This window comes from Phoenix dactylifera, chromosome 3, assembly GCF_051530095.1.
Source record: "Phoenix dactylifera cultivar Ajwa chromosome 3, Ajwa_hap1_PhDact_Kaust_v1.1, whole genome shotgun sequence".
In the NCBI taxonomy this organism is placed as follows: Eukaryota; Viridiplantae; Streptophyta; class Magnoliopsida; order Arecales; family Arecaceae; genus Phoenix; species Phoenix dactylifera.
The window spans coordinates 49,694,959-49,719,862 of NC_143192.1; the positions used below are offsets into that span (position 1 = coordinate 49,694,959).

The following is a 24,904-nucleotide window of genomic DNA, read 5'->3' on the forward strand; positions in this document are numbered from 1 at the left end:
CTGTCCAAAAGATAACGTTGCCTATTAATTTGGGTCAACTAATTGTTGCTTCTTACGTGGGCTTAGAAGATAGCGGTTGTCGCATTTAATGTTTAGTGCAAGTCGGCAACAATCAAATTGCTGATAATTTCATAATGAGGCGTGACTAAGATCTAAGGAAACGAAGATGAGTGATTTTGTTAACGAAAGCACGATCTATATATCATGCGAAATTTATTGAGTTGACTAATAGACAACCCACTCACATTGTCATATAGGAAGAACTCATTATTCATGAGCACAAAATTTAGTATACCCTTTAGGTTTTGTTATATTCAACTAACTTTTTTTCAAAAAAAATAATTGTCTATTTTTCAGTTGATATTCTTGATTTATTTTTAACCAATCTTCCCTTGCCGAACAAGAATCAATAAAAATATCAAAATCTATGTTTTATAAATATGTACCTTCATGTGCATAAATACGCTTGCTTCTCACATATAAGCGAGCCACCGATGAGTAATTGTGATTGACATAATAGGAACAAAGCATATGCACATATGTCCACCCAAAAGTTAGCACTGAGATAAATGACATATACACACAACTTATATAAAGTTTGGTACTTGAACCATGCTCAAAGTTAGCACTGAGATAAATGACATATACACACAACTTATATAAAGTTTGGTACTTGAACCATGCTCGAGTGAGCTAGAAGGAAAAAACAAAGATAAATTTAAAATTTAAAATGGAAATTAAAATAACTCACTAGTTGTGAGAGTCGCCTTAGCGGACTAACTTGATAAAAGAGATTACATTTCCCAAGAAAAGTAAAACAATAAACTACTAATACACAAATGAATTTGAAGTCTTTCATAAGGAACACAGATTTACTTTAAGGTGAGAATGTTGAATAGTAAAATAATTGGAAACTACTTTTCCCAATGAATTAAAGATAAAACAAGGAATTACTTCTAACACTAAAAAGAGTTTATGAGGCTTTTCAGAAGGGATTCATAGTTAATTTAAGATATCGAGGTTGAATAGTAAAAGAATCTGAGCATAAGACATCTAAGATGTGGATGGTGGGAGGTTTGGAGATACTTTTATTGCATAGTTGCAGGTAAGACAAGTTCTTATCATCGCTTTGATTGATTTTAAGGCCATGGTGGCAGGCTTATCGGGTTTTAAATATGAAGGTAACTAAAAATGGCCAGTATTGCCTGCTCCTTACATTGGAAATAGTCTAGACTGCTGAATTTCTAGACATTGTTTTGAGAGGACGTGAGCTTCGAGCCTTTTGCTTATTGACAAGAAAATGTACAGAACCAAAGAGATTTTTAAAATATGTAGAACTAGGAGAGGTAGAGACATATTTGTGCAGCCAAAGGACACCGACTTGTTTTGGTGGGTCATTGTTGACCCATTTACTAGCAATTTATGCTTTTGAGTTCGAGTGGCTAGTTAGCATGATATTAGAATTAATGTTGCTTGAAGTTATTGGTTTAAATCCTCTCCATGCAATTATCTATTTAATTGATCTGATTGTCAACCTAACTTGTTTGTTGTCTTGCTTATCCTTCCACACATGTAACCCGGATAATATGAGAGGAAGGGACATTAAATTTGTTATACATTGTTAACTTATTTCCTTACAGCTTAAGCTTTTACATTCCAGTAATTAGATAATAAATTAACCTGCAAATGAAATACATGTACCAATTGGATATTATTGTGGCTCACGGTGTTTGCAGTGGCACTTTGCCTATTATGATGTTAAACTCCAAGAGACAGCCACAAAGTATGCATAAAGAGTAAAGAGATTGCTTTATCAACTTCAAATTCAATTAATTTTGGAGGTTGAAAACAAGAATAAAATCACCCGTTGCTAGTTAACGCAAGAGAGAGAGATTCAGTTTGCTATGCATAGCATAGTATAATATAATGTAATGTCATATAATATAATATACTAATATACTATTATATATTAAAATATTATTATAGTATAATATTATTATTATATAATATATTAGTGTAATATAATATAAGAAATAATAATATAATGTAATATAATACTATCATAATATAATGCAATATAATACAATGTATCTATTATTACCTTATAATATTTTAATATGTAATAATGTATTATCATATATTACATAGTATAGTAGTATTGTGTTATAACATATTTTTTATGATACAATATATCTATAATATAATAGAATTATATTATAATATTTAGTGTATTGTTAATTTACAATTTCTATATTTTATTTTCATCAAAATATTAATAATATAATATAATATAATGTAATGTAATAGTGTATTGTTCATTAGCATTTTGGTCACTAAGATTTTTTTTTTTAAGCCAGAAACAACGTTCCAACATCTGCCAAGTAGAGATTTTGAGAAAAAGCTCCAAAATGGAGCTTCTTCTAAACAAATATTTTTTAGCATTTTAGGAATCAAAAAGTATTTCTTATTTTTTAACCAAATACCATCATATCTCTCGAAAGTACTTTTTGCCCTACTTGCAGCCCCTAGGGTTAAATTGGTGAAGTTTTAGCATTATAATTTAACCTACAACTTAGGTTCGGTTCATTTATCAATGACATCGGCCGGCCTAGTTTTCTCCTTTAAAAAAAATAAGGATAGGCTCAACTGCTTCATGATACATGCAGAATAACTATAATTAAGAGGAAGCTCATAACCAACAACAAACTTTCTCTTTACATGTCATATCAAACTAGAAGCAAAGCATGTTAGTGCTCATTACGCTACTTTTGACAATTAGATATAGCCTTAATTGAACGTTACACGCCAAGATGACTAAGCCACTATGCATGGACTTTTACGACCAAGCAATATACATTCAATCTGCCATTCACATATGGCGATGATTGATATGCAAACAAGTTTGTACCAAACCAATTTAATGGTTCAATATGTGTCAAGTTTTTGATTCTAGTCTATATTGCAATCTCGTATAGATCGCACATGCAAACTTTGGTAAAAAATGTTGAGATCATTTTCTATGCCTATATGGAAAGGGCGTCCAACCAATGTCTCTTTCTCATGCAGAAATTTCTCCAAAGTCCTCCCTAAATTTTTATACCCTAACAAATTTAGGGCATATTTAGTTGGAGAGAGTTGGACTTTGAATTGGAAATAAGTGACTCCTATTTCAGTTGTGATGATCTGTACAAGCGTACGTTTAGTCCCATATCGGCTATACATTAAGTAGATCTTGTATACTTATACAGAGCCAAAGAGCCCAAATAATACCTTTCGACTAGTTTTTTTGGATAAAATCTTAAGTTGTTACAAATGGTATCAGAGCAAAATAGGCTAATGGCCTATGTGGACTAGGAGACTATAGCACAGGCTCATTCGGGCTGATCATGAACCGATCATGGTACTTGTGATTAGATTTGAATAGTTTTAAATCCTTAGCTTAGTGAGGATGCTAGCGCTTAAATGAGAGGAGTATGTGAGGATCCGTACGAGTATATATGTTTAGTCCCATATCGGCTATGCATTGGGTAGATATTGAGTTCTTATATAGAGCAAAGAAATCCAAATAATACCTTTTAGTTAGCCTTTTTAGATGAGATCGTAGGTTGTTACACCAGTTATTTAATTGGAGGGGAGTTCCATCTCATTCCAATTTCAGGAAGGAACGGAAATGCTCCAATCCTCCAAATCCAATCCTAACTCTTTTCTCGTATTCAAATCTAATTTCGATTCCAGACACAAACCAAATATGGTCGGAAATATGATCATTACGATTCTCATTCCAATCTATTTTGATTTTTACTCCGATTGCGAATTAGCGCTCAATAAAAACTAACAGATCCAAATGGAAAATATTCTTGAACATTGCTCGATTATAATTTGAACTTAAAATTTATTTTATTTAGGAAATGGGCTTGCTAAGTAGTGATTGTTATTAGCTTTATACAATGCTGATTACAATTAAACAATATTCATTAACTATAAATACACTGCAGTAGGGGATTTAGAACACGGCTCCGAACTGATTCAATGAAATTGCATCCTTGGACTCGTTAAACTGCCGCCTAAGCCATCATATGTATCTTTCAAACCTCCTTTCCTCCCTCTCCACGCATTGCAGCGAAAACGTTCACGAAAACACGATTGAAACTTCAAACGCGGTGGGCCGTCCAGAGAAATTTTGACCGCATGTAAAATCGCAAATCAAGATCAGCTTCCCCCAAATCTCGCCTTGGGAGCTCTGCCGCCATCGCCAGCTCCCACAAAGTAAACGCCAAAGAAGACGGATCACGGCAAGAGGCCTAATCCCAGCTCGACTCGAGCCGAGCCGCCGGCGCCACTCCTCCCGGGTTAGCCGGCGAGGCGACCCGCGGATCACGTGCGGTCTCCCAGGTCAAACAATAACCTCCCCCAGAGCCACCGCGTGGCTGTCGGCCATGGGCCGGCTGTCGCTTTCCTCGGGAATCCCTCCGCACCCTGCCCGCATTCCCCGGGCAGCCGGAGACACCACCCCTTCCCGCTCGCGGACCCCGCCCGTTCTGCCCGCCCGTCCAAACCCTAACCCTAAGCCTACAAAAAAGAAGAGAGAGAGAAGCGAAGAGACTGAGACCCCCGGGGTTTTAGGGCTCGGCCCGCTCGCCCTCTGACACACCGGGGGTCGCTGCAGTCCCCCGAATCCAATCTGTCTACCTTGCCATCACCCAATCAACATCGCCCACGTCACCAGCTTACGTACCCCTCAGCACGTGGCAGGCCCTGGCATGGGGTCGTACGATACGCTTCTTCGCGGTAGAAGTACCGCCCCCAGGCTTCTTGTCCTCCACTCCGATGAACTCGGCCAAGTTCCTGTGTATAAACACCAGGTTGTGCTATATAATTAATCTCTTCTCGAAAAGCATAAGACGTGCAGGGGTAAAAGATAAAAAGAAGAAATGATGGAGAGCTGGGTTTATGTAAAAGTAAATTAGTTGCCTCGTACAACTGCTAACAAAGACATATGAAAGGATTAATTGATATAGATTAAGGAGACGAGAGCATAGTATACGTACATAGTTGGCACTCATTGAATGGAGTTCTTTTTTTTTTTTTTTTTTTTGCTTTTTGTAAAGAAAAAAATCTTAGATTAGACAACTGTGTCAAGGTTAGCTATATAATGAGGATATTAATCATAAGGAGTGGAGTAATATGCTTGTCTCGATGAGGGATTTATATTGCCAAAGCTTATCTCCCTGTAATCAACAACAGCTAATATACGTCTGACTTAGTTTTTACCTGAGGGGGTATTTAACGTGCTAGTGCAACAAAGGATCGATGTATTGCTTTGTTTGTTCTTAGATGTCGATGATACTGTTAACTTCTTGAGGGAAGTACGAATTAAAGATCTCGTATGATTCCTTGGAGATAGATGAGCTATGGTGGCTCGAGATCTTAAGCGTACATCATTATTTTCACTGCTTTTGACCGGTTTCAAATTAATATGCATCACATCTTGGGCTCTCAGGAGAAGTGCCATGGAGGGTGACTTGCACCCATTTGTCTCCTTTTGCTTTAAGAATGTGATTAAAATATGTTGCCAGGTATCTCTATGATCAATGTCCCAATCAGTCAATGGCATGATGTGTTAACCACTATTAATCTGCCGATTAAATTTGAATAGTGCCATTAGATTGTCCTCCACTTCCTAACTCGAGTTCTTCTCCACCATGTTAATTTCTACACTCATTTCGATTGGCTAATTACTTTTTCTCCCTTCTTCCTCTTCACCTTTTCATTCCAAAGGCCGAACGAACATCCACATAACAAGACCAAACATGGTAGGCATCGAATTAAGAGTTAAAAAATCACATCCACTTGGAAATCAGAGGATTAATACAGGTCCATCAAAAATGGTAGCACCTATCTTATTTAATTTATTCAACTTTTTCGATGTACTCCTATGAGCCAATGGACATAATTATTCTTAGATTCCTTGCAGTTAAAAAATTAGGAAAGCACTTGAGTTATCCAAACAAGATTGTTAAATAGGCGCTTGACAGTAGTGTTGATTGAGAATTTAAATAAGAGCTGCTTTCTTTTATAATTAATGTCTTTTCTTTGTTTATCATGCAGTGTATTCGACAATTGAATGCCTAAACCTGGGGAAGATTCTTCCATTCAATCATTCAATGATGAGAACTTTCTTAAGGGTTTCAGAGAAAACAACCTACAGATAATGGCTCGCTAACCTGTACATATGTTACTTTTGTTAGCTTTAGCTCTTTATCTGAAAGAGTTTAATATATTAGAACTAGGTGACTGCTATACAAACATTTTTTATATTCATTAACATAGAAGCTTATGTTTTGAAACCGCATGTTAGGTCAAATAGCAGAATATTTAAGCATCTGTAAAGAAATCAATTATGCCATCTGGATAAAATGTATTAGGAAAATGAAAGATGACTATTTACAACTCTTTTTTGTTGTTTGTTGTCTGACCTTTGATATGCATTTGGTTTATATATATATATATATATATATATATATATATATATTAGTCTTCCTCTAATTTAAATGCAGTTGATGCTTAACAAAACAGAAGGTAATCATATAAAACTTCTGATCATATATACATTTAGAATATATTAAGGATCCTACCAAAACGACCATTTTGGGGGTTACTGATCTGTTCGGATGAAACCAGATATGGATAAAAGGAGCAGATCAGGATCGGAAAAAAAAAAATAATATCAATAAGATGTTGTATTCAACAGTCAATACGATTCCCCTTGTGTTGTTTCTAATGATTTTCAGTTAAAAAATACTAACCACCGAAGGAATCTCAAATCTATGTATGTTCTTGGCCAAATAGGATTAAACATTAACTTTGTAACTTTACTATCGTTAGCTAGACTGAATATAAATTAGAAAGTGGTCCGTAATATTATTCTGGTGCATAGTTTAAATCGAGTAGTAATTATTTGGGAGGAAAGAAAACTCCTAAGAGTGATTTTTATTAGGTCTGTTCCTCCATGGTATAGAGTTAGGGTACTAATCCAATATAGATACATTCATGTACGCATAGAAACAACAACGACTATGACATTCTAGGCCATGTAAAGAGTCAAGTACTGTAACATATCTCTTTCTGAGGGCTTTGGACTAACCTTGAAAGAGAGGACGTTGTTGCCTATGTTTCTTTTGAGAGGTTGATCACTAAAAAGATTAGGTAGGATGCGGCTGTTCGAATACATATAAAAGCAAACTTAATTAGCTAAACACAAAATCTTGAGGGTACTCTCCTCGGCAAGACTACATAAACCACCTTGCCCTGGGCGCGGCAGCTCCACCTAACCGTGTTGCCATACTTCAACATCAAATTTATAGAATTTAGCTGACAAACCAAGTCTTTAATGATATTTTAGATCATGTTTGCATCGGCCATGATGGAAACCCATATATTACGCAATTAAAGTGAGCTTACACTTATTGTTCCACAAGAAGAGATTATTTATCATGACATGCATGGGACCCTACAATGATAATCATGCACGACACCTATGACAACTTGGATTCAATTGAGTAGAAACTTTAATCAACCTAAAGAATAAGCTGGGATCGGTTACGAGCCCACCCTTGTGATTGATAGTGATTGCTTCCTCGCTTTATCACCTTGTTTAACAAGCTGTATAGCTAGCCTCTCTCTCTCTCTCTCCCTCTCTCTCCAAAGAGGTCCAATAATGAAGACTTTAGATGTACAGACCTTTTCTGATCAACATATGATAGCTACAATTGACCTCGAGTGGTTAGAACTATCTTGCTACTCGGGAAAAGATAGTAATGCTGGTAGCTGTGGTGGTTACATGACCAGTTTTTTATACACAGACCTAAAAGCTTAGATGAAGCATTTGCCGAGGACCAGGAGCTGCAAAAGTGAATGTTCCCGATCTGCATGGCATTTATTATACCTTTCCCCCATCAAATGGTATGCCTGCAAGCCTGCAACTACTCTGCATTGAAATATTACTTATGGGGGAAAAGAAATCATGAACATCTTTTCGCCACAACTAATTAACGTGGTATGGATTAAGTTTGGGCACTGCATCTTGGCTTGGATCGATGGATCAGAACTACATTATAAATGGTCCCAACCCGATCTGTTTGCAGCTCTATTTTAGCAGTAAATGGACGGCTACGAGTTTGAGGACCAGCGTCATGATATTATGGGTTGCATGCCTCCGCGTGCGCCCCTGATGTCCCTCGGCAGTCGAAATATTCGATTTCTTGCGCACGTGCGACTCACAATGCACAAACTCCTAGGGGGAGACCGGCTCCATTATGTGTTGCCGGGGCCGGCCCTCGCTCCCACGTGATGGAACAAGCGTGTGGGGCCTGTTGCATACTTGCATCGATTCAGGTAGGGTTTCTTTGGACATCCAAAATAATTCCGGCCCGACTCGGCTAATTGGCACCCCTAGATTTTTTTTTTTTTTTTTTTTTTTGTTGCTAGGACGGATGAATCATACTTGACAAGTACGAATACACCCAATAAAGTTAAAAAATAGAATATCTCAGAGTGTCAGGAGCAACTTCCCATCTCTAGCCCATAGAGTACTGCCGAAGTGACAAGCTACATAAGCAGCCACCCAATCCGCAGCCCCATTGGCTTCGCGGTATACATGCTTCACCTGGAAGGCCCCTCCATCCCTCACCATAGCCCAAATGTCCTGGAGCAATGGGTGGTCACAGCCGTTACCCCTTGGACCCCACCGGATTCAATTGATAATGGTGGCTGAGTTACCCTCCAAGATGATGGACCTGGCCTGTAACACGCACCGGGATGGCGAAGACCCGCCTAAGCAGCCCTCAGCTCCGCACTCAGAACCGAAGTGTCAAATAGCTGACTGCCCCCAGCAGCCATAACCCTGGCAGACAAGTCTCGAATAACAAAACCCACACTGCCCCTCGTGCCACCTTTCAAGACTGACCCATCAAAGTTGACCTTGAGGAAACTCGGGGGTGAGGGCTCCCAAATGAAAAACACCATACGGGATGCTACCGAAGCAAAGTAGGAACCTCAGATGTCCTGAGTTGTTAAGGTCCCTTCAACAGGAATGGTGTGATACAGCTTTGCCGCCTGCACGCGGGTACTCTCCACCACAAGTCTCGGCGACATACGCCGTTCGCCAAAGGTTCGAGCATTTCTGGCCAATTAGATCTGGTAGGATGTACAAATTGCTCGAACTGCCTCCTGATGAAGTACCGGGGACTCCGAGCCCCGACGCATGGCCTGTAAGAACTGGTCCCTATGGTTTCACACCTCCTGCAGGACTCCTGCCAGACACTTAGTCACCCTAGCCCATGTGCACTAAAACAAGGCATTGTCCACCGTCTTGTCCATACTACAAACCCCACACTCCAATGGGATCCTTAGTCCTCATCCCCCAAGAATAGCTCTCGTGGGAAAACGGTCCCAGACCACCTTCTAGAGGAACAACGCAACCCTCAGGTGGAGTCCTAATCGCTAGATTCAGGCATAGTCTGGCCCAGGCTCATATTTTCGCCTAAGAATGTTTTGCACCCGTAGTTGCATTGATTCAGGTAGAATTTGTTTGGACATCCAAAATTTTATGTGGAGATATTCCTGGGCCTTAGTACTTACCACCGGACTCCGTCTAAGATGCACGCTGTGGGAGTCGCACAGCGAATGTTTGGTACAAAAGGAGTTGAAGGCCAACAATTTTTCTTATGATAATAAAGGTGATGATACTTATCTCTTTCTATATATAGGGAGAGAATGTGCACTTGTAAGGACTTTAATTCTCTAGAGGTGGCAACCGTCTGGTCAAGTTCAGTTTGGAGTGAACTCTAGTTGGAGCACAAAAACTGGCTTATTTGTAATTAAGTTTGAAATGATAAATACATGTGTAATCTATTTATTTTATATAAGCCCTTATCCAACCTGCTAAATCAATTAGTGTTTCACTCATCAATCATATATAGAAAAGGAATAAAATAAGGTCAAGAAGAGAGAATATAGAGTTGAGCATCAAAAAAAAAAAAAGTGTGAGAGAGGTAGACAAATTAAAGTGAAATTAAAAACCTAAAAAACGGGGGGGGGGGGATCCTGAATATGTTGTATATTCCACACTTATCTTTGGCATTTCCCATCTTAACAATGAACCATGTGCTACTATCACTATCTTAGGGAACTCTGACTAGATTTTAAAGGCTCATGCAGTCTGGGGTGACTTGTTAGGTACAAACTAAAACTCGACCCATTCATAATCTAGCTGGTTTTAAAAAATTCAAATCTAATGGCATCATAAAAAGCACTCCTACTGCCCTGCAAACTTGCATATCCGGAAGTTTGATGGTTCGAGTTATAATTTACTGCTGCAACTCTCCGGCGAGGGCCATGCAAGATGGTGGCAGGACGTATTGAGGATGCATTAGATCAAGAATGCAATAATTGCATTCAGTTCATGGGGCAACCCTCAAGCATTTAAATAGCCTTATTTTATTGAATCTCGGTGCCCCATTCAACTTAGAAGTTTGGATTTGCCTTACTTTGTAGATAACATTTCGCCATTTAACATTCATTAGCAATCAACCCATGGAAGTTAAGGAGTAAAGGAAGATTAGCATGGATGAGGAGAGGGGGAATTTGTGATGGATGGGAGGTAAAATTTCATTTGTGCAAACTTTCTAATGTGGTTGAACGGGACAGTGCATGGCAATTGTGAATTCTAACCATCCTCCATGCCTAGTGTCGTGCACCGGGCCATGTGCCCCATGTCGTTGACGCGTGCGCCGGCGCCGTTCATTCGCACGAGCGCCTGTGCAGGCCCTCGGCTCATGCAGCGTGCAGGCCGTGGCCCGCGTGCCAACGTCAAGCGGGTCACATGGGCCCAATGGATGCGGACTCATCTTTGCCTGGCCCATGTGACAACTAGAACCAGCACATGCATAGTTAGCTGGGATTAGCAGCACTATGTTTTTAGAGTAAATTACAACAACCCTTTAAAATTTATGTTTATTGTATTTGCATCTAATAGTTTTTAAAACTTACTCTTACACCTGGTTAAATTAACCGTATTGGTAAAACCGTTTACCTCATGTGGAAAATCGAAATTGCCTTTAGGTGGGGAAGAGGATGCACATATTTTTTTTTTTTATCTTAAAATGATTGTTATGTCATTTAAGGTTATTTTGGATATTTTTGAAATTTTTTCTGATATTATATTTGGGTCTAACGGTTTTGACTGATGTTCTGTTCAATTATGAGTTAAAAATGTTAGATAATAATAAACTTCATGGGAGTAAGCATAGGTTTTTTTTTAACTATTGGATGTAAGTGTAATTTATTCATAATTTTAGTGGAGTTTTTATAATTTATTGATGGTTTTATTGCTGCGGCATTTAGATCTCATCTCAAAGATTCTTGGTGCCGCCCATGTGGGCTTTGGGCTGTGCCAGTTCAAGTAGATTTCAGTACTTTGCAGCCTACAAAGAGATTCGGCCTAGCTGCATGGGCCACATTGGTGCGACCCAGGTCCATGCTCTTTGTTGGTAACAAAGCTCGTAAGGGTTCTATATCACTTCCAAGTAGTGTTTTAAGTAGCCAAGCTAGTCTTGGAGCTGCTGGCCTCATACTTGTTTAGAAATGGTTTATGCCCCAGAGTGCATGTTTTTTTATATGATGTTGCTGAGAGGATGAGAAAGTATGGGGGATAAGTATGTCACAAAAAGAGCTGCTCTTGAGCCTTATGAACATGCTAGTTCTTGTCAAGTAACAGTTCTAACAACCAAGACCCAAGACAGTGGAGACCAATAGCTGCATGCACAAGACCCATAAGAAGCCAAAAGTTTTAACATCTAGGATTAAAATATCATTATTACTCTGTTACAGAATCTATAAATTGGTCGAGTTAGCTCACATAACAACTAAATCTAGCTTGACCTGGATCCTGTCTGATTTGGATGTGGGGCTGCAGGTTTAGATATAGACTGGACACCTCATCCATTTCCAGGCTGGGCTAGACGTAGGGTCTATGTTTAAGCATAGGCCTGACTGTGATCAAATTCTTGTTGAAGGTCCAATTGGTTGATTTGGACTCAGCAATAAGAGACCCATAGCCAGCCTTGATGGATTCAAGGCCTGCATTTTGGATCCATGGACATGGAGCAGGTCTATTAGAGCGATGATAAAATATAGAATTATTGGAGCGGTTCCCTTGCTTTTTTCAAGGTTTTATTGCTAAAAATTAAAATATGTCATTCTTTTTGATGAACATTATGTATGCAAGTTATATAGATGAATTATTGGAGAAATATAGAATGATCATGATGGTATCCATCAACTAATCTTTCAAGACAGGTGTTCTATTTATTTTAAAGTCATGTCCATATGAACTCACTGAATTGGACATGCAATGACAAAAGGTCATTAGAATTCAACATCAAGCTGCTGTAGAATTCATAATGCGCTCTAATTTGTGTCATCAATATGCACTTTGGGTTGCATCAGAAAAGTTGCATTGCAACAAGTAGTAAATAATATAATATAGCACCCAAACACCAATGTAGTTTGGTGGGCATGTAAGAAAATCCCTAAAATTAAGACTAACATAATCAAACCTTCCGAACGTTGCCGTGTTTGATAAGCGTTTCTTGCAGTACCTTTGTCTCGTTTCATTGTCTTATAGCACAATTAGTACTTGTCATGAGAACAAGAGTCATCTATACTAAGGGCCAAGAATATCCTTCCGACATGATCGACGAATCAACCAACATAAATTAGCACATCCTAGTAGGTTCACCAATCACGGGACAAAAAAAACTAATCTAGTCATTTAACTAGTCTAAGTTAATGAAAGGATCGATTGGGTCCCCCACCCCTTGAATATAATTATAAGCTGACCAAATTAAACACACTTCTAATAACAGTAGGATTTTTTTATATTCGTATGGATGATTATAGACTCGGAACTAGGATAGGAGTTGTTCCACCAAGGCAAATTACTTTTCTTGTTTGTTGGAGGCAAGAGCTTCTGACTATGGAACCAAAGTTAAGGAGGTCCCAAGAAAGAGAGATTAGGTTAGTTTTGGTACAGGGAAGGCGAAGCAAGCTATGGTGAAGCAACTTTTCGAAGCATTGTTGGCTAGCCCAAGAACAATTGCCAAAAGCCATAAAATGACAATAGTAAAAGATGGGTATTACAATTATGGATAGTACAAGTCTATCATGTAGTAGCCATGACCGAGTTCTAGTTTTAACATTTTATAATGGATTAGGAAGACTTCAATGGGGACGTATGTGAACAGGGAAGAAAGCTTAAGGGTGGAATTCAATGGAAATGACCAAGAATTAGATAATGGCGGGGGTCTTGCTCATGACAGTCTATGTCCACGAAGATGGAGATCGACTCTCTTATGGCATTGAAATTGTCGTGATATACAATGAGATGTTCACCTTTTTCTGTGGTACTTTTCACATTAACCAAGCAGTACGTTCACTCTCAAACCAACATGCTGGAAAAACTTTTGATACCAAGCACAACCTTGTTATATTTCGGCCACTACACTTGGATCGTATATTGTCTCAGAATATTGCTGAAATCCTCCTTGGCAATCTAACTCAATGCTGCTTTCTTAATATATTTAGGTTTCCATTGTTGACCGACCTTTTAAGCTCCCGAAGAAGATCTGGAATCTTGGCTGTTCCCATGAATGCTTGTTTCCATCCTAGTCTCCAGCCCTTGTATGTTGCACTGTTAATTTATTATCAGGCATTCCAATATTGTTGGCTTCCTAATTCTTCCCATATGTTTGTTGTCTTCCCAGAACGCATTGTCCATGAAGAATAAATGGAAATATATAATCCAAAAGGATAAGAAGGATAAGTTGCTTTACTGACTATTCGTTGCACCATAAAATGCCATTTCACACTGACATGGATCTACAATTCTGGTCCCACCCGGCCATTGTCCATCGAACAGCTGCCATGCTTTGGGATGGCATTCAGCACGCACCATGAACCGGCATAGAGTCGAGAGAACCAAGTATATTCTCTCTATAAGCCTCTTCTCCGATAACAACTCAGGACCTCATCCAAAATAGCTAGCCAGAAGATATTATTTGGGTTCGTTGATCCTGTATAAGTATTCAAGATATACTCAGCGAATAATCGATATGGGACTAAACACACGCCTGCACGGGTCCTCACATACTCCTCTGTTTCAAGCTCTGGCGTCCTCATCAGGCTAAGGGTTCAAATCTAATCACAAACACCACGATCAGCCCCAATAAATCCGTGTAGCAATGTTTCCCAGTCCACGTAGGTTATGGGTCGGGTCCGCTCTGATACCATTTATAACAACTCAGGACCTCATCTAAAATGGCTAGCCATAAGGTATTATTTGGGTTCCTTAACCCTGTATAAGTATCCAAGATTTATCCAACGACTAATCGATGTGGGACTAAACATATGTCTGCACGGGTCCTCACATCTCCCATCTCTGGCGGGTTTCCTGCTTGCTACCCTGTGATCGAGAGGATGGAGTAGTAAACAAATTAAAAAGAGAGCGGGCGTTCAAGGCAATGCATGGACTTGTACTCTTCTTGGGGGAGATATTCCACCTCCGTGTGCTAGCTTGTAATCCTATATTGTTTTTGATGAATCAACAGCTCTCTTTCCCTTTACTAAAGTCCAACAGCTAACTAGCTCCCAACACTGGTGATACACTCCATGCTCTCTCTCTCTCTCCCCCCCCTATTGCACCAAAACCACCCTCCCTTGGTATATAAACCACCAACCCCTACCAAACTAATCCCATACTCTCTTCCTAATCCGAAAGTATAGTTTTACTAGTACCATGGCAGCTGAACTTAGCCTTCTGTCCCTGAACCAGCTCCAAAAGCTAGCCCAGCAGCAGCAACAGTTTAATCCTAGGAATTGGCCAGGTCTCCGACTGGGCGAAGCTGATGATTCTTGGGAGGTCCGGGCATTTGCGGGGGAAACAAGCGGTGCCACGGGCACGACATGGCCGCCGCGCTCGTATACATGCACGTTCTGCCGTCGTGAGTTCCGGTCGGCCCAAGCCTTGGGTGGTCACATGAACGTTCACCGACGCGATCGAGCTAGGCTCCGGCAGTCCCCTCAAGGATCCGACCCATCCCCTCCTACAACTCCATCTCCTCCCATTACCTTCCCGCCACCAGTACCAGAATTCGTCGCCAGCGGCCGCTACTGCCTTCTCTACCCTATCCGGGACACTGGCACAATCTTTGCACCGACTAGCGATTCACCCTCCACTCTCCTATTTATCACTCCATATCCCGGGACTGGACTGATCTCGCCTTGTCCACCAACGCTTGACAGCGGTGTTAACAAAGATGGTGGAAAAGATGGAGATGCCGTTGATGAGGAGCTGGATTTAGAGCTTCGACTTGGATGGTGATTAATTTGGAGGTTGAATGGAAAGGCATGCTGTAATATTTGTGATTTATGCATGTGTTGATTTATATATGCTCATGTAATTCCTCCAAAGTGGAGTCATCGAGTGGTGTAAGATATTAAATCTGTTCCTGTGAAATGATTGAGCCAAATATTAGTTTCTATCATCTAACGATGTCATATATGGAGGTGCACTCGCATGAGTAAGGAATTGAATGAAGACGTAGCTGTTGTTCTGGACGTAGAAGCCATGGATATAAAGAAAATGGAGGAGGATGATATGTCGCTTTTTATGTGACATTTATTCGTACGCACATTTTCTGATCGTAGTTGTATCCTTTGCGCGAAAGAGAGATTCACCTTCCTTCGCTTCCATCTGCCGTTGGATCACCCACCACACAGAGCTCGAAGCACTTCGAACTCCGTCATTCATCCGCCTGCACAGCTCTCAAAGCGATTAGTGGATGTTCCAACAGTGGATGGGTGCGAAGGTAGATGAATCCTTGAAGGATACAATTACGATCTGTCAGTTTTCATGTCGTTCGAGCTTATACGCCCTGCTAAGGAGAGCCAAGTGACTTGTTGCATTTCTCTGCTCAAAGTCTCGCCATGCCATCGTTTTTCTTATAATAATAATAAAAAAAAAACAGGTTTACTACTTTCTATACTCCTTATGGCTTTAAAATTTGTCCAGAAAAGTACTGAAGCATTATTAGATATTGCTGCATTATGTCATCCAGACTATTACTCTAAATTATAATGCTTACCAATAGATTTTTATTTTGTTTCATTTTTATAATAAAAAGAATGAAAGCTTAAGGAGATTTTGGAGGTCCGATTTTCAAGCCAGCCAAATGAAACCAACAAAGTCACCATAAAGCAGGGAATCTACACCAGTGAATAGTCACAGTTAAAAACCAATCTCTTAAAAGAAATAAACATGAAAGAACTTAAAGCCCCAGCAATCACGTTATTACAAGGAAAATAGATGAAAGCACTGGCAACCACCCATAGCTACAACGTAGTCTCAATGAGTTCAGGAAAAAGTGCATGCACGCAAGCCAACTATAGCTTCAATCTGGCTTGATTTTGATTAATTACTGGCTCAAAATTTTGATTGACATAATTCTATGTGTAGACCTTCACATAATACTAACAATAATGCATGCACAGTGACTTATAAAAGTATTGAATATAAAATAATTTGATTAAAATTTTAATTTGAAAATAACTAAAAATAAATAATTCATAATTAACTTTTTTCCTACGCACAAATCTTATCTTTGTCTTTATGGTATTTCTTATTCCTCCTCCCGTAAAGGCTTTTAGAGACTAGATATTCTAAAATTTTTAGATTCTTTCTTTCTCGCTAAATTGAATTCTTTATTATCTACTAATACGAAATGCCTTGCACCTCTTTTCAATATTCTCAAAGCCCAGAATATTAGAATCCGTTCATTACATTTACATGTTTGCATGTCTTCTAAGTGAAATCTAAATAGAGTTTCTCTAATGAAGTCATTAGATTAGGGTTACCATGCATTGAAATTGAAAATTAAGAAATAAATATGCTTTTAAATAGTTTATTGGTATAAGATTTAAAATGAGATTTGCCAAAAATTGTCCGACAACCTTCTTCCCAAAACTCGAAAGCTTTTTTTTTTTTTTTGGTGAAAGATAGGATGAGGGAAGAGAAAACCTCACTCGCGTAGCAGCCCCCACTGCCCCCATCTACCAGAGAATGTTCGATGCAGGCCGCAAGTTTTCGCGTACCCTTTCCGATCCGTAGGTTTTCCCTACTGGGTTCCTCATCCACGTGTGAGTACGTCATCCCAGCGCCACCTCAGTACCAGCGGATCAGAAAGCGCTTCAACCTTGTGCGTCCAAATGGAGAGCATCTGATCTCCATATTTAATCGACGCTTGCGCGTTTTGAACCTGGACTACACCAGTGGAAACAAATCCGAAAACTTTAGCATCAGCTGCACGCTGAAGCCACGTGTTTATTCGTTGCCTTCCATTTCTGGGGAACCAAAGCTTGCTCCAGGATTCCTGTCTTTCCTCTTGTTCCATTCTCCCTTTCCGCTAAGCCCTCGCTCGTTCCCCTGCTCCTTCTCTCCTCTTTTCATCTATCTCCCCACACCCCAGTCCAATCCAATTCCAATGGCGGCCGCTTTCGTGAAGGAGATCCTGGGAGAGCGAAGATTGTGGGCGAGGCCAATACATAAGTTGTTGGTAGTGGCGTTGCTGCAAGCAGGGGTTACCAGGAATACTCCACCAGTCTCTTTTCCGATGCACCGTGCCATCCCTTCGATGAGAGGCACATAGAAACAAGGATTTTGCACCAGTTTCCTATGGATTTGAGCCTCGAAGGCCTCCATGGTGACCCTATCCTTGTGCTACTTCAACAGTGGGAAGGGCAAGAAGGGTGATTCCCCCGATGGACTCAGCCTTTGAGACCAAGCAAGAATCTCTCGATAACCAATCCTGAGGATTGAAGCGATCATGCAGAGATGGTTAGCAGACAATGTGACATAAATAAGGTAGAAACTAGTGGGAAGCAGATGAAGTTGCCAACTAGGAAGCACTCCTAAATGGAGAATTTAGCATCAGTAACTGAGAGGGAAGGAAAGAAAATGGCCTTCGCCACCTTCGTAATTTGAGACTCTGAGCATCCCTTTTATATTTGATACAGTACCTATCCGCAAAAGACATTGCCTACGTGTTTTCATTTTTACGGTATACAACTGCTTTCATTGGTATCGACTCCTTGTTACATAATGCGCAGCAGTTCCGCCATAAACTTCTAGCCCCGGACTCTGTCCTGGTTCAAGCCAAAGCATCCCTTCTTTCTTGCAAACGTTAATGATTATCATCAGCCAGCTTCATGATTTATTTAAATTCTTGGCTTCCACCCTCACTTGCTGGATTCTTTGGCGCAGCCTACGCTTGTTGTCATGAATTTTACAAAGTCCATGCCCCAGCACCACAGCCGAGTATATCCCATGTGTGATCATAGGAGCAAGGATATTATCCGTCTACAAATATCCCAAGATAAGTATAAATTTATTTATTTTTTCATATTGTTGCAGTGGTTGCTGAAAATGAGACACTTCCAATTTTTTGATAAGAAAAAAAAAATGAGACTTTGATGAGATGCTAGCATACCTGAATCCATTCAAAACCAAGGTAGAGAGCCAGTAATCCTTCCAAAAGGGGAGAATATATCTTCTTCATTTGTCTCTTTTCGTACCAAGCTGCATAGCAAAAATTATGTAGGCCACAGAGATTTAGTTTCGTCTGTTTTGAGTTCATGCGGAATTGCACTAAATAGTACTGAAGTAACAGAGTTAAGCAGGCTAAGGTGAAGCCATGCGTAAGGTGCAGCTGTTGCCAACTAAGCTGCCCACTGGAAAAAGTATATAAGAAATAATCTAGTTTTTTATAAATGAAAATGGACGTCTGTTCGAATGTAGAGTTTCTTTTTAGTGAAATCCAAGAATGCTGTACGGATCCATAGCCAGCAAATCTTTGTTCAGAGGCCACCGTAGACGGCAAAAAACTAACTTGCTCCCCACCTGACAATTTTAGCTTATATTTTGGCTAATTACATACCAAATACATTAAGAATTGATACACGAATTGCACTGCAAACACAACCACCTATTGCTCATGGGATATCTTTTTCCATCAGTTTTTTTTCAATTTATTCCAACTAGTCCAAACATAGGTGATTTATGATGCATATTTCTACGTACCACAACTGGGCATCTAGTTCACTGACCTGCAAAAAGCTTCTTAAGGTCTTCACGGCCAGAACGAGACTGTAATACTGGTGCAATGACATATGTAGGGTCTGCAGCAATATACAAAATATATGATTTAAAATATAGGGGATGAGACAGTAGCTGTGGTTGCATAAAAAGGAAAAAGTGAAGGCAAACATACCTTTTGGAGCAGTCGCAACATAGTAGAGTGATCCCGTGAGGGCGGCTGTGACAACAGCTGCAAATGCTTGAGCGAATGGGACAAAGAGAGGCAGCATGCCAGTCTACAATGATTTGGGACATTAGAATTTTACAAAGCATCTAGTTTAGAAGTGGCATCTGAAATAACGATATGTAACACTATACAGATATTGCCAACAAAACTAGGTGCTTACCAGAGATGCAATTCCACGTGCATCTTTCATGAGTTCAGTGCTCTTTAAGAACGTATCAGCCAATGCCCCCTGTAGCATGGCATGAATTAGATAAGAAAAAAAAGATTATAAGAAGATGAAAACTGAAGAGACAAAAGGAAAAGGGTGGCCTTTAGGATTGGATATTTTGCAGCCAGATGGGAATAAGATTTATCATGAGTTGAACTCACTTGATGGGGTGATCGATTAAAGAGATAATATGTGTCTGACTTTACACTATGGGTGTTTTAGCTTGGACTAGGAAATGGTTGAATTCTTGTAAAACAGCATTAAGCAGCATGGACATTGTCTCCAAAAAGTCTCATCTTCCATCCATGTCTGCTTCCTTTCTGTGACTCAGTATATATTTATTTACTTAAGGCACAGACACACTCATTAAAAAGTTAATTTTAATAACCATGACTTGAGGCTTCCTGGTTTGGTCATTACACATGCTGCGAATGAGCTAAAAATCTGCCTACTGAATTAGATTAGTTTGTCTCATGTTAGGACATCTCATTGTTATTATATATAGAAACCTTATAATTATTTTGAGAATAAAGATGGGGATGAATTTGGATTTAGCATAATTCATCATAGCTTATTGCTTGTATCCTATCTAATAATGCCTATGCTGTCAGTATTTACTCCTCTCCTGGTTTGAAACATCTTTAGTCCTTGCATCATTCTTCATCTTTAGCAGATTCACTGATCACAATTATGCTCTCTTCAGTAATGTCTTTCCTATCCTTTTTGTTGATAAGAACTCCATTTCCCATTAGATGGAGCAGCTCAATCAACAATTACAGGAGTAGTGGTAAGATGCGTCCACCATTTCCTGCAGCCATTTGTCCCCCATATGCTACTATGGTAGCACACCTCCACATCTCCATGTCCATGTCTATCATGAAGGGAACAAAGCAGCCAATTGGGCTGTGAGCTATGGAGCCATGAACAATATGCGTACTGGGCGTGGACGAGTTCCTTCCCTAATGCTCTGTTCCAGCTTGCCGTGGCTGATGCCCAGGCATCAGCAATTTAAGATTGTAATGGGGGTCTTGGCTTCATTTATCGAAACAAAGAAAGAAAGGGAAAGGATGAATCGACCTAGGCTCCTCTTCCTGTAACCCACATCATCAATTGATGCCGTATGGAACTTACATAAAGTTTTGCCCATTGACAGCAAACCCTGTTCAGATTATACTATAAATCCCCCACTTAGGCTTCCTTGTGTGCCATCTAAGATTCAGCATTTCACATGTAACTCATGCAATGAATTTGTTATACTTTATCCACTGTCATTCTCTTCCAACTTTTCCAGTACTTTAAGGGACTATTAGCTCTCTCTTATTCTATTTTGCCTTATTAAGGCTGGCAAGCTAGCGATCCTGCTGATTAGTGTTTCACTGGTTTCTACATCTTGTTTAAATCTATAAATTTCTAGGAAGAGTTCAAGTTCGAGGATTCGTTAATGAGTCATAAGTGGTGTATTTTAGGTTGTTTAAAATTAGCTTGTGCATGTAAATCAAATCATACGAAATGTAGAATAATACCAGATTGGTTCATAAATAATTACTTAGAAAACAGTATAATTTAGCTATGACTAACGCATTTTCAACAATGTAATATCAACTGATAAGAAAGGGACAAGTATTTTGAAAAGAAGTTACAATCAATTGGCTTGACACCATTACATTTCCATGACTACCAAGTATAAGATCAATCTTGCCATAATGCCAGGCCTATGCAAACAAATATGGATTCCATGACTACAGTGGAACAGCTACATTTTAAGATTTATATCTCTTGAATTTATCTCGATAAAAGCATTTTCCCCATGTGCTAAAGTTTCGATTTCAGGTTTTTTTCTTCTGATTAGTTTTTCTTTTTTAGAAATACTATTCTCATTAAATTTGTATTTAACTTATTTTACCTGAAACTGAAACATTTCAATTAAAAAGCAATTGAAACCAGTGCAGGGACCAGATGGAGTTTTGTTAAAACTGTTTGAATTGTTTTTTTGGTTTCATTTTTAGACTATTCACCACAAAACAACTATCCTATTATAATTTGGATTTCCAGAAGTCCAACACCATTCACCAGACACAATTTTGAATCATGCTATAAAAAATCCGCTCTAGTTCATTTATTAACAAACAAAATGACTGTATTTTATTAACAAACGAAATGTATTAACTTGTTTCACAATAATATCAAAACATTACTTTGTGCAGAGGATGGTCAAATTGTGTATATTCCAAATAAGGACAGATATATTACGCATGTTTATTCCTTTTCAACATTTGGAGATGTCATCTGTAGTGTGGTCCTGCTAAATATCTTCTTAAAATGGTCTGTAGTGAAACCACACAAGTTTATGGTGCAAGAAGGAATGATATCCTCCAGAGGCATGTATGATCATTTGCAAACTACATGTTTCATGACTAAATAGTTTCACTCACTCAGAAATATCAATATAGTAATGATAATTATGATATTTTTTCATGGGATGAGATAGTGAAAAAACAAAATGAATTTAGTATTTTGTTGATAGAAAGAAGAATGTAGTTTTAAATAGAGCACATTATTTCTCATGAGGCCTTACCTGAACAGCAACACGATAGAAAAGCTCCTCACCCACTGAGCTTGCAGTAACAATGAGTATGAACTGCAAAAAGCCCAAAAGTACCAGATGATGTTAGTCATCACAGGATACGATATCAGAAGAATATACATGGACAAAATAAATGTTAGTAAATACCTGCCACAGTGACATGCCATAGAAGAAGCTCCGGAGCTCCTCATCCTCCACATCTCTAATGGCACGAGCCTGAGGTGAATGCTTGACAACCTCATCCTGTGTAAAGCTTGTCAGTTAACATCATAATTATGAATTTTTTTGTCTTTTGTATTTTAGCATCTTAATTTTCAACCAAATAAAACATAGATTCCTGATTAGGCCTTAAGAACGCAAGCAATGAATATGCATTACTGAGGACATGTAGATAATTATTGCTATTTTAAGAATATGAACCCATGGGGTTCTTTTTTTATAGAAATATCCTATCTACTCAGCTTTATTATTAGTTTGAACTGTTGATTGTCCCATCTTAAAACTGTAGAAGGTTGCTGTCCAAAGGAGAAGCGATTACAGAACAGAGGCGGAACTAAGTAGAAAGCCTTAATTCAACCTTGGGCCCAGTCTCCTTTGACCATGCTAATCAATACGAAAGATTAATCAAGATATAAAAGAAAGCCTTGACAGTTATTATGGCTACAGGTTTATTAATTCACGTTCCGCAAGGATGCCTATTTAATACTATTGTAATTCTATAAGTAACATGCTTAGAGACACAGTTAAACTACTGCATTCCCATTTAAGACTTATTCAAGTGTTATAAGTAACACTCTTAGAGACACAATTAAACTATTGCATTCCTGTTTAAGACTATTCGAGTGCTGCAAGTAACATTGTTAGAGACAATTAAGCTACTGTCTTAAAACAGTAACAGATTCTCAAACATATGAGAATAGAATTTCAAACTAAGCCATCGAAGTCCAGATGCATATTGGAAGACTTTCTAAATTAGGTAGCATAACTTTGTGTGGAAAACTCTATAAAGAGAATTAGTGTATATCACCATCCAAGTCCGGGCCCAACTGCACAGCTACAGTTTTACGAATTTTCATTCGGCAAGCATTAGTATTTAAAGCTAACTCATGCATGGCAGGTAACATAGTTGGAATGCCAATTCTGATTTGAAACTTGAATTACCAATTCTAAATAAGAACAAATAAAACAGAGTAACATATGATGAGAGGGTATTCTCAAAATGGGAGCATACGTCTAAGATGAAGAGCAGAGCCATGATTGGAGGAGCTGCATATCCCAATCCCTCCACAATAGCATTTAGCGACGGATGGAAACCTCCCGTACAGTCTACTCCTGTAATCGAACATATAAACTTCCCCGCCAGCGCCATAGCCGCATATATCCCTGATATATTTTTTTTTGTGGAAAAAAATCAGAACTTTCCCCCCTTTTTTGAATTAAAATGCCATTTCATTCGAACTAGAAGAAATTACTCCCTCATTACAAGCATAATATTTTTTGTACTGACAGAAACAATTAAACTTAAAAACTCCAGAAATTAGTTTAACATATTTTCAGAAACAAAATCGCGAGGTTGAGGGTTTCCAGAGTTAGTAAGAAGAAGGATGATACAAGACTCACCAATTCCGAAGCTGAGTCTTACGACGGCTCCGAGCTTGTCCCAAACCGGGAACTCGGTATCCCCGCCGCCGAAGCTCCGATCGATGACCGTCGTCGTCGTTCTGGAGGAGGAGGAATGCGAGCCCGAGGCGGAGACCTCCATCGTGGGGCCACCGGAAGCGAACCCCCTCCGGCGGTGCTCCCCGTCGCTCCCCTCCGCTGAAGCCTTAATCCTCGTCCGACCGATCCCCTTCCGCGGCCAGAAGCGTAGGCCGCCGCTCGGAGAAGAAGAACACGAACAAGAAGAAGGGGAAGGAGACGACGAGGATGCGGCGGAAGAGGAGGAGACGAGGGAGAGACCTCGAGGAGAACCGCAACGAAGCTCCATGGAGAGAGAGAACGCGCACTAGGGAGTGGAGATTTTTTATATCATATATAATGAAAGCGTCGCCAGCGCCGCCACCATCAACGAAGGGCCTTTGCGGCTTTGCTGTTTAACGCGAGCTTGGACGCAGGAGAGGCGTCTCCACATCGACCAGCTTCCACCTCCGTTCGTTTCTCCCGCGCTTTATCCTGCGACCCGGGTGATGGGACCCACTCTGAGAACACTGGGCACACCATGAGCCGTTTCTGTGGGCGTGGCTTGGTTGAGGGTGGAAAAATCCCTATTAACTAATTGGAATTGGCCCATTGTTCTATCAATTAAGATAAATCGGTTTGCCTTTAGGTCCCCATAATCTTCGACCTTAGGATGAGGCTTCCGCCCACAGGAATTCCCTGGGCCCAATGGGTATTTGCCACGTAGGATAGAGATAGCAGGAGAATCAGGCACTCGCAGATAAGCCACGCTGGGAGCCAGGCCAGATCCGTGCCCTTCACGGCTTAACCCATTAGAACGGGGAAGTCTATGCCGAGAATTTATGTACACTGTTTAAGTCCGGACGTGGCCACTGTTAACAGGTCAACCCATCCGTGGGGTTGGCGGCAATCCTTGTCTCCTTTTGTCGTAAGGGGAACTTGATGCCTGGTCCTTAATTTTACCGGGCTCCAATGCATAGTGTTTTTTTTTTTTTTTTT

At 39.7% G+C, this 24,904-nt stretch overlaps 2 protein-coding genes across 2 annotated transcripts; one reads left to right on the forward strand and one right to left on the reverse strand.

Moving 5' to 3' along the window:
* Positions 1–14,744: 14,744 nt before the first annotated feature.
* Positions 14,745–15,578, forward strand: LOC103711817 (uncharacterized). Its single transcript, XM_008798102.4, has one exon. The coding sequence runs from the start codon at positions 14,855–14,857 to the stop codon at positions 15,437–15,439; it is 585 nt and encodes a 194-aa protein (XP_008796324.3). The 5' UTR covers positions 14,745–14,854; the 3' UTR covers positions 15,440–15,578.
* A 2,484-nt stretch (positions 15,579–18,062) lies between these two features.
* LOC103711792 (uncharacterized) lies at positions 18,063–24,546 on the reverse strand. Its single transcript, XM_008798071.6, has 9 exons — positions 23,849–24,546; positions 23,460–23,611; positions 22,376–22,471; positions 22,220–22,282; positions 19,597–19,665; positions 19,383–19,485; positions 19,219–19,290; positions 18,603–18,691; positions 18,063–18,472 (listed from the first exon to the last, which is right to left on the reverse strand). Exons 1-9 carry the CDS (start codon positions 24,213–24,215, stop codon positions 18,320–18,322), a joined length of 1,164 nt encoding a protein of 387 aa, XP_008796293.1. The 5' UTR covers positions 24,216–24,546; the 3' UTR covers positions 18,063–18,319.
* Between the last annotated feature and the right edge of the window lie 358 nt (positions 24,547–24,904).

Bases quoted from the DNA above. Each gene is read 5' to 3' on its own strand.
- LOC103711817 (XM_008798102.4), top strand. From the start codon at position 14,855: ATGGCAGCTGAACTTAGCCTTCTGTCCCTGAACCAGCTCCAAAAGCTA.
- LOC103711792 (XM_008798071.6), bottom strand. From the start codon at position 24,215: ATGGAGCTTCGTTGCGGTTCTCCTCGAGGTCTCTCCCTCGTCTCCTCC. The intron at 22,283-22,375 runs GTATTTACTAAC...GGCTTTTTGCAG, and splicing joins ATGGCATGTCACTGTGGCAG to TTCATACTCATTGTTACTGC. The intron at 18,473-18,602 runs GTATGCTAGCAT...GGATATTTGTAG, and splicing joins TTGGTTTTGAATGGATTCAG to ACGGATAATATCCTTGCTCC.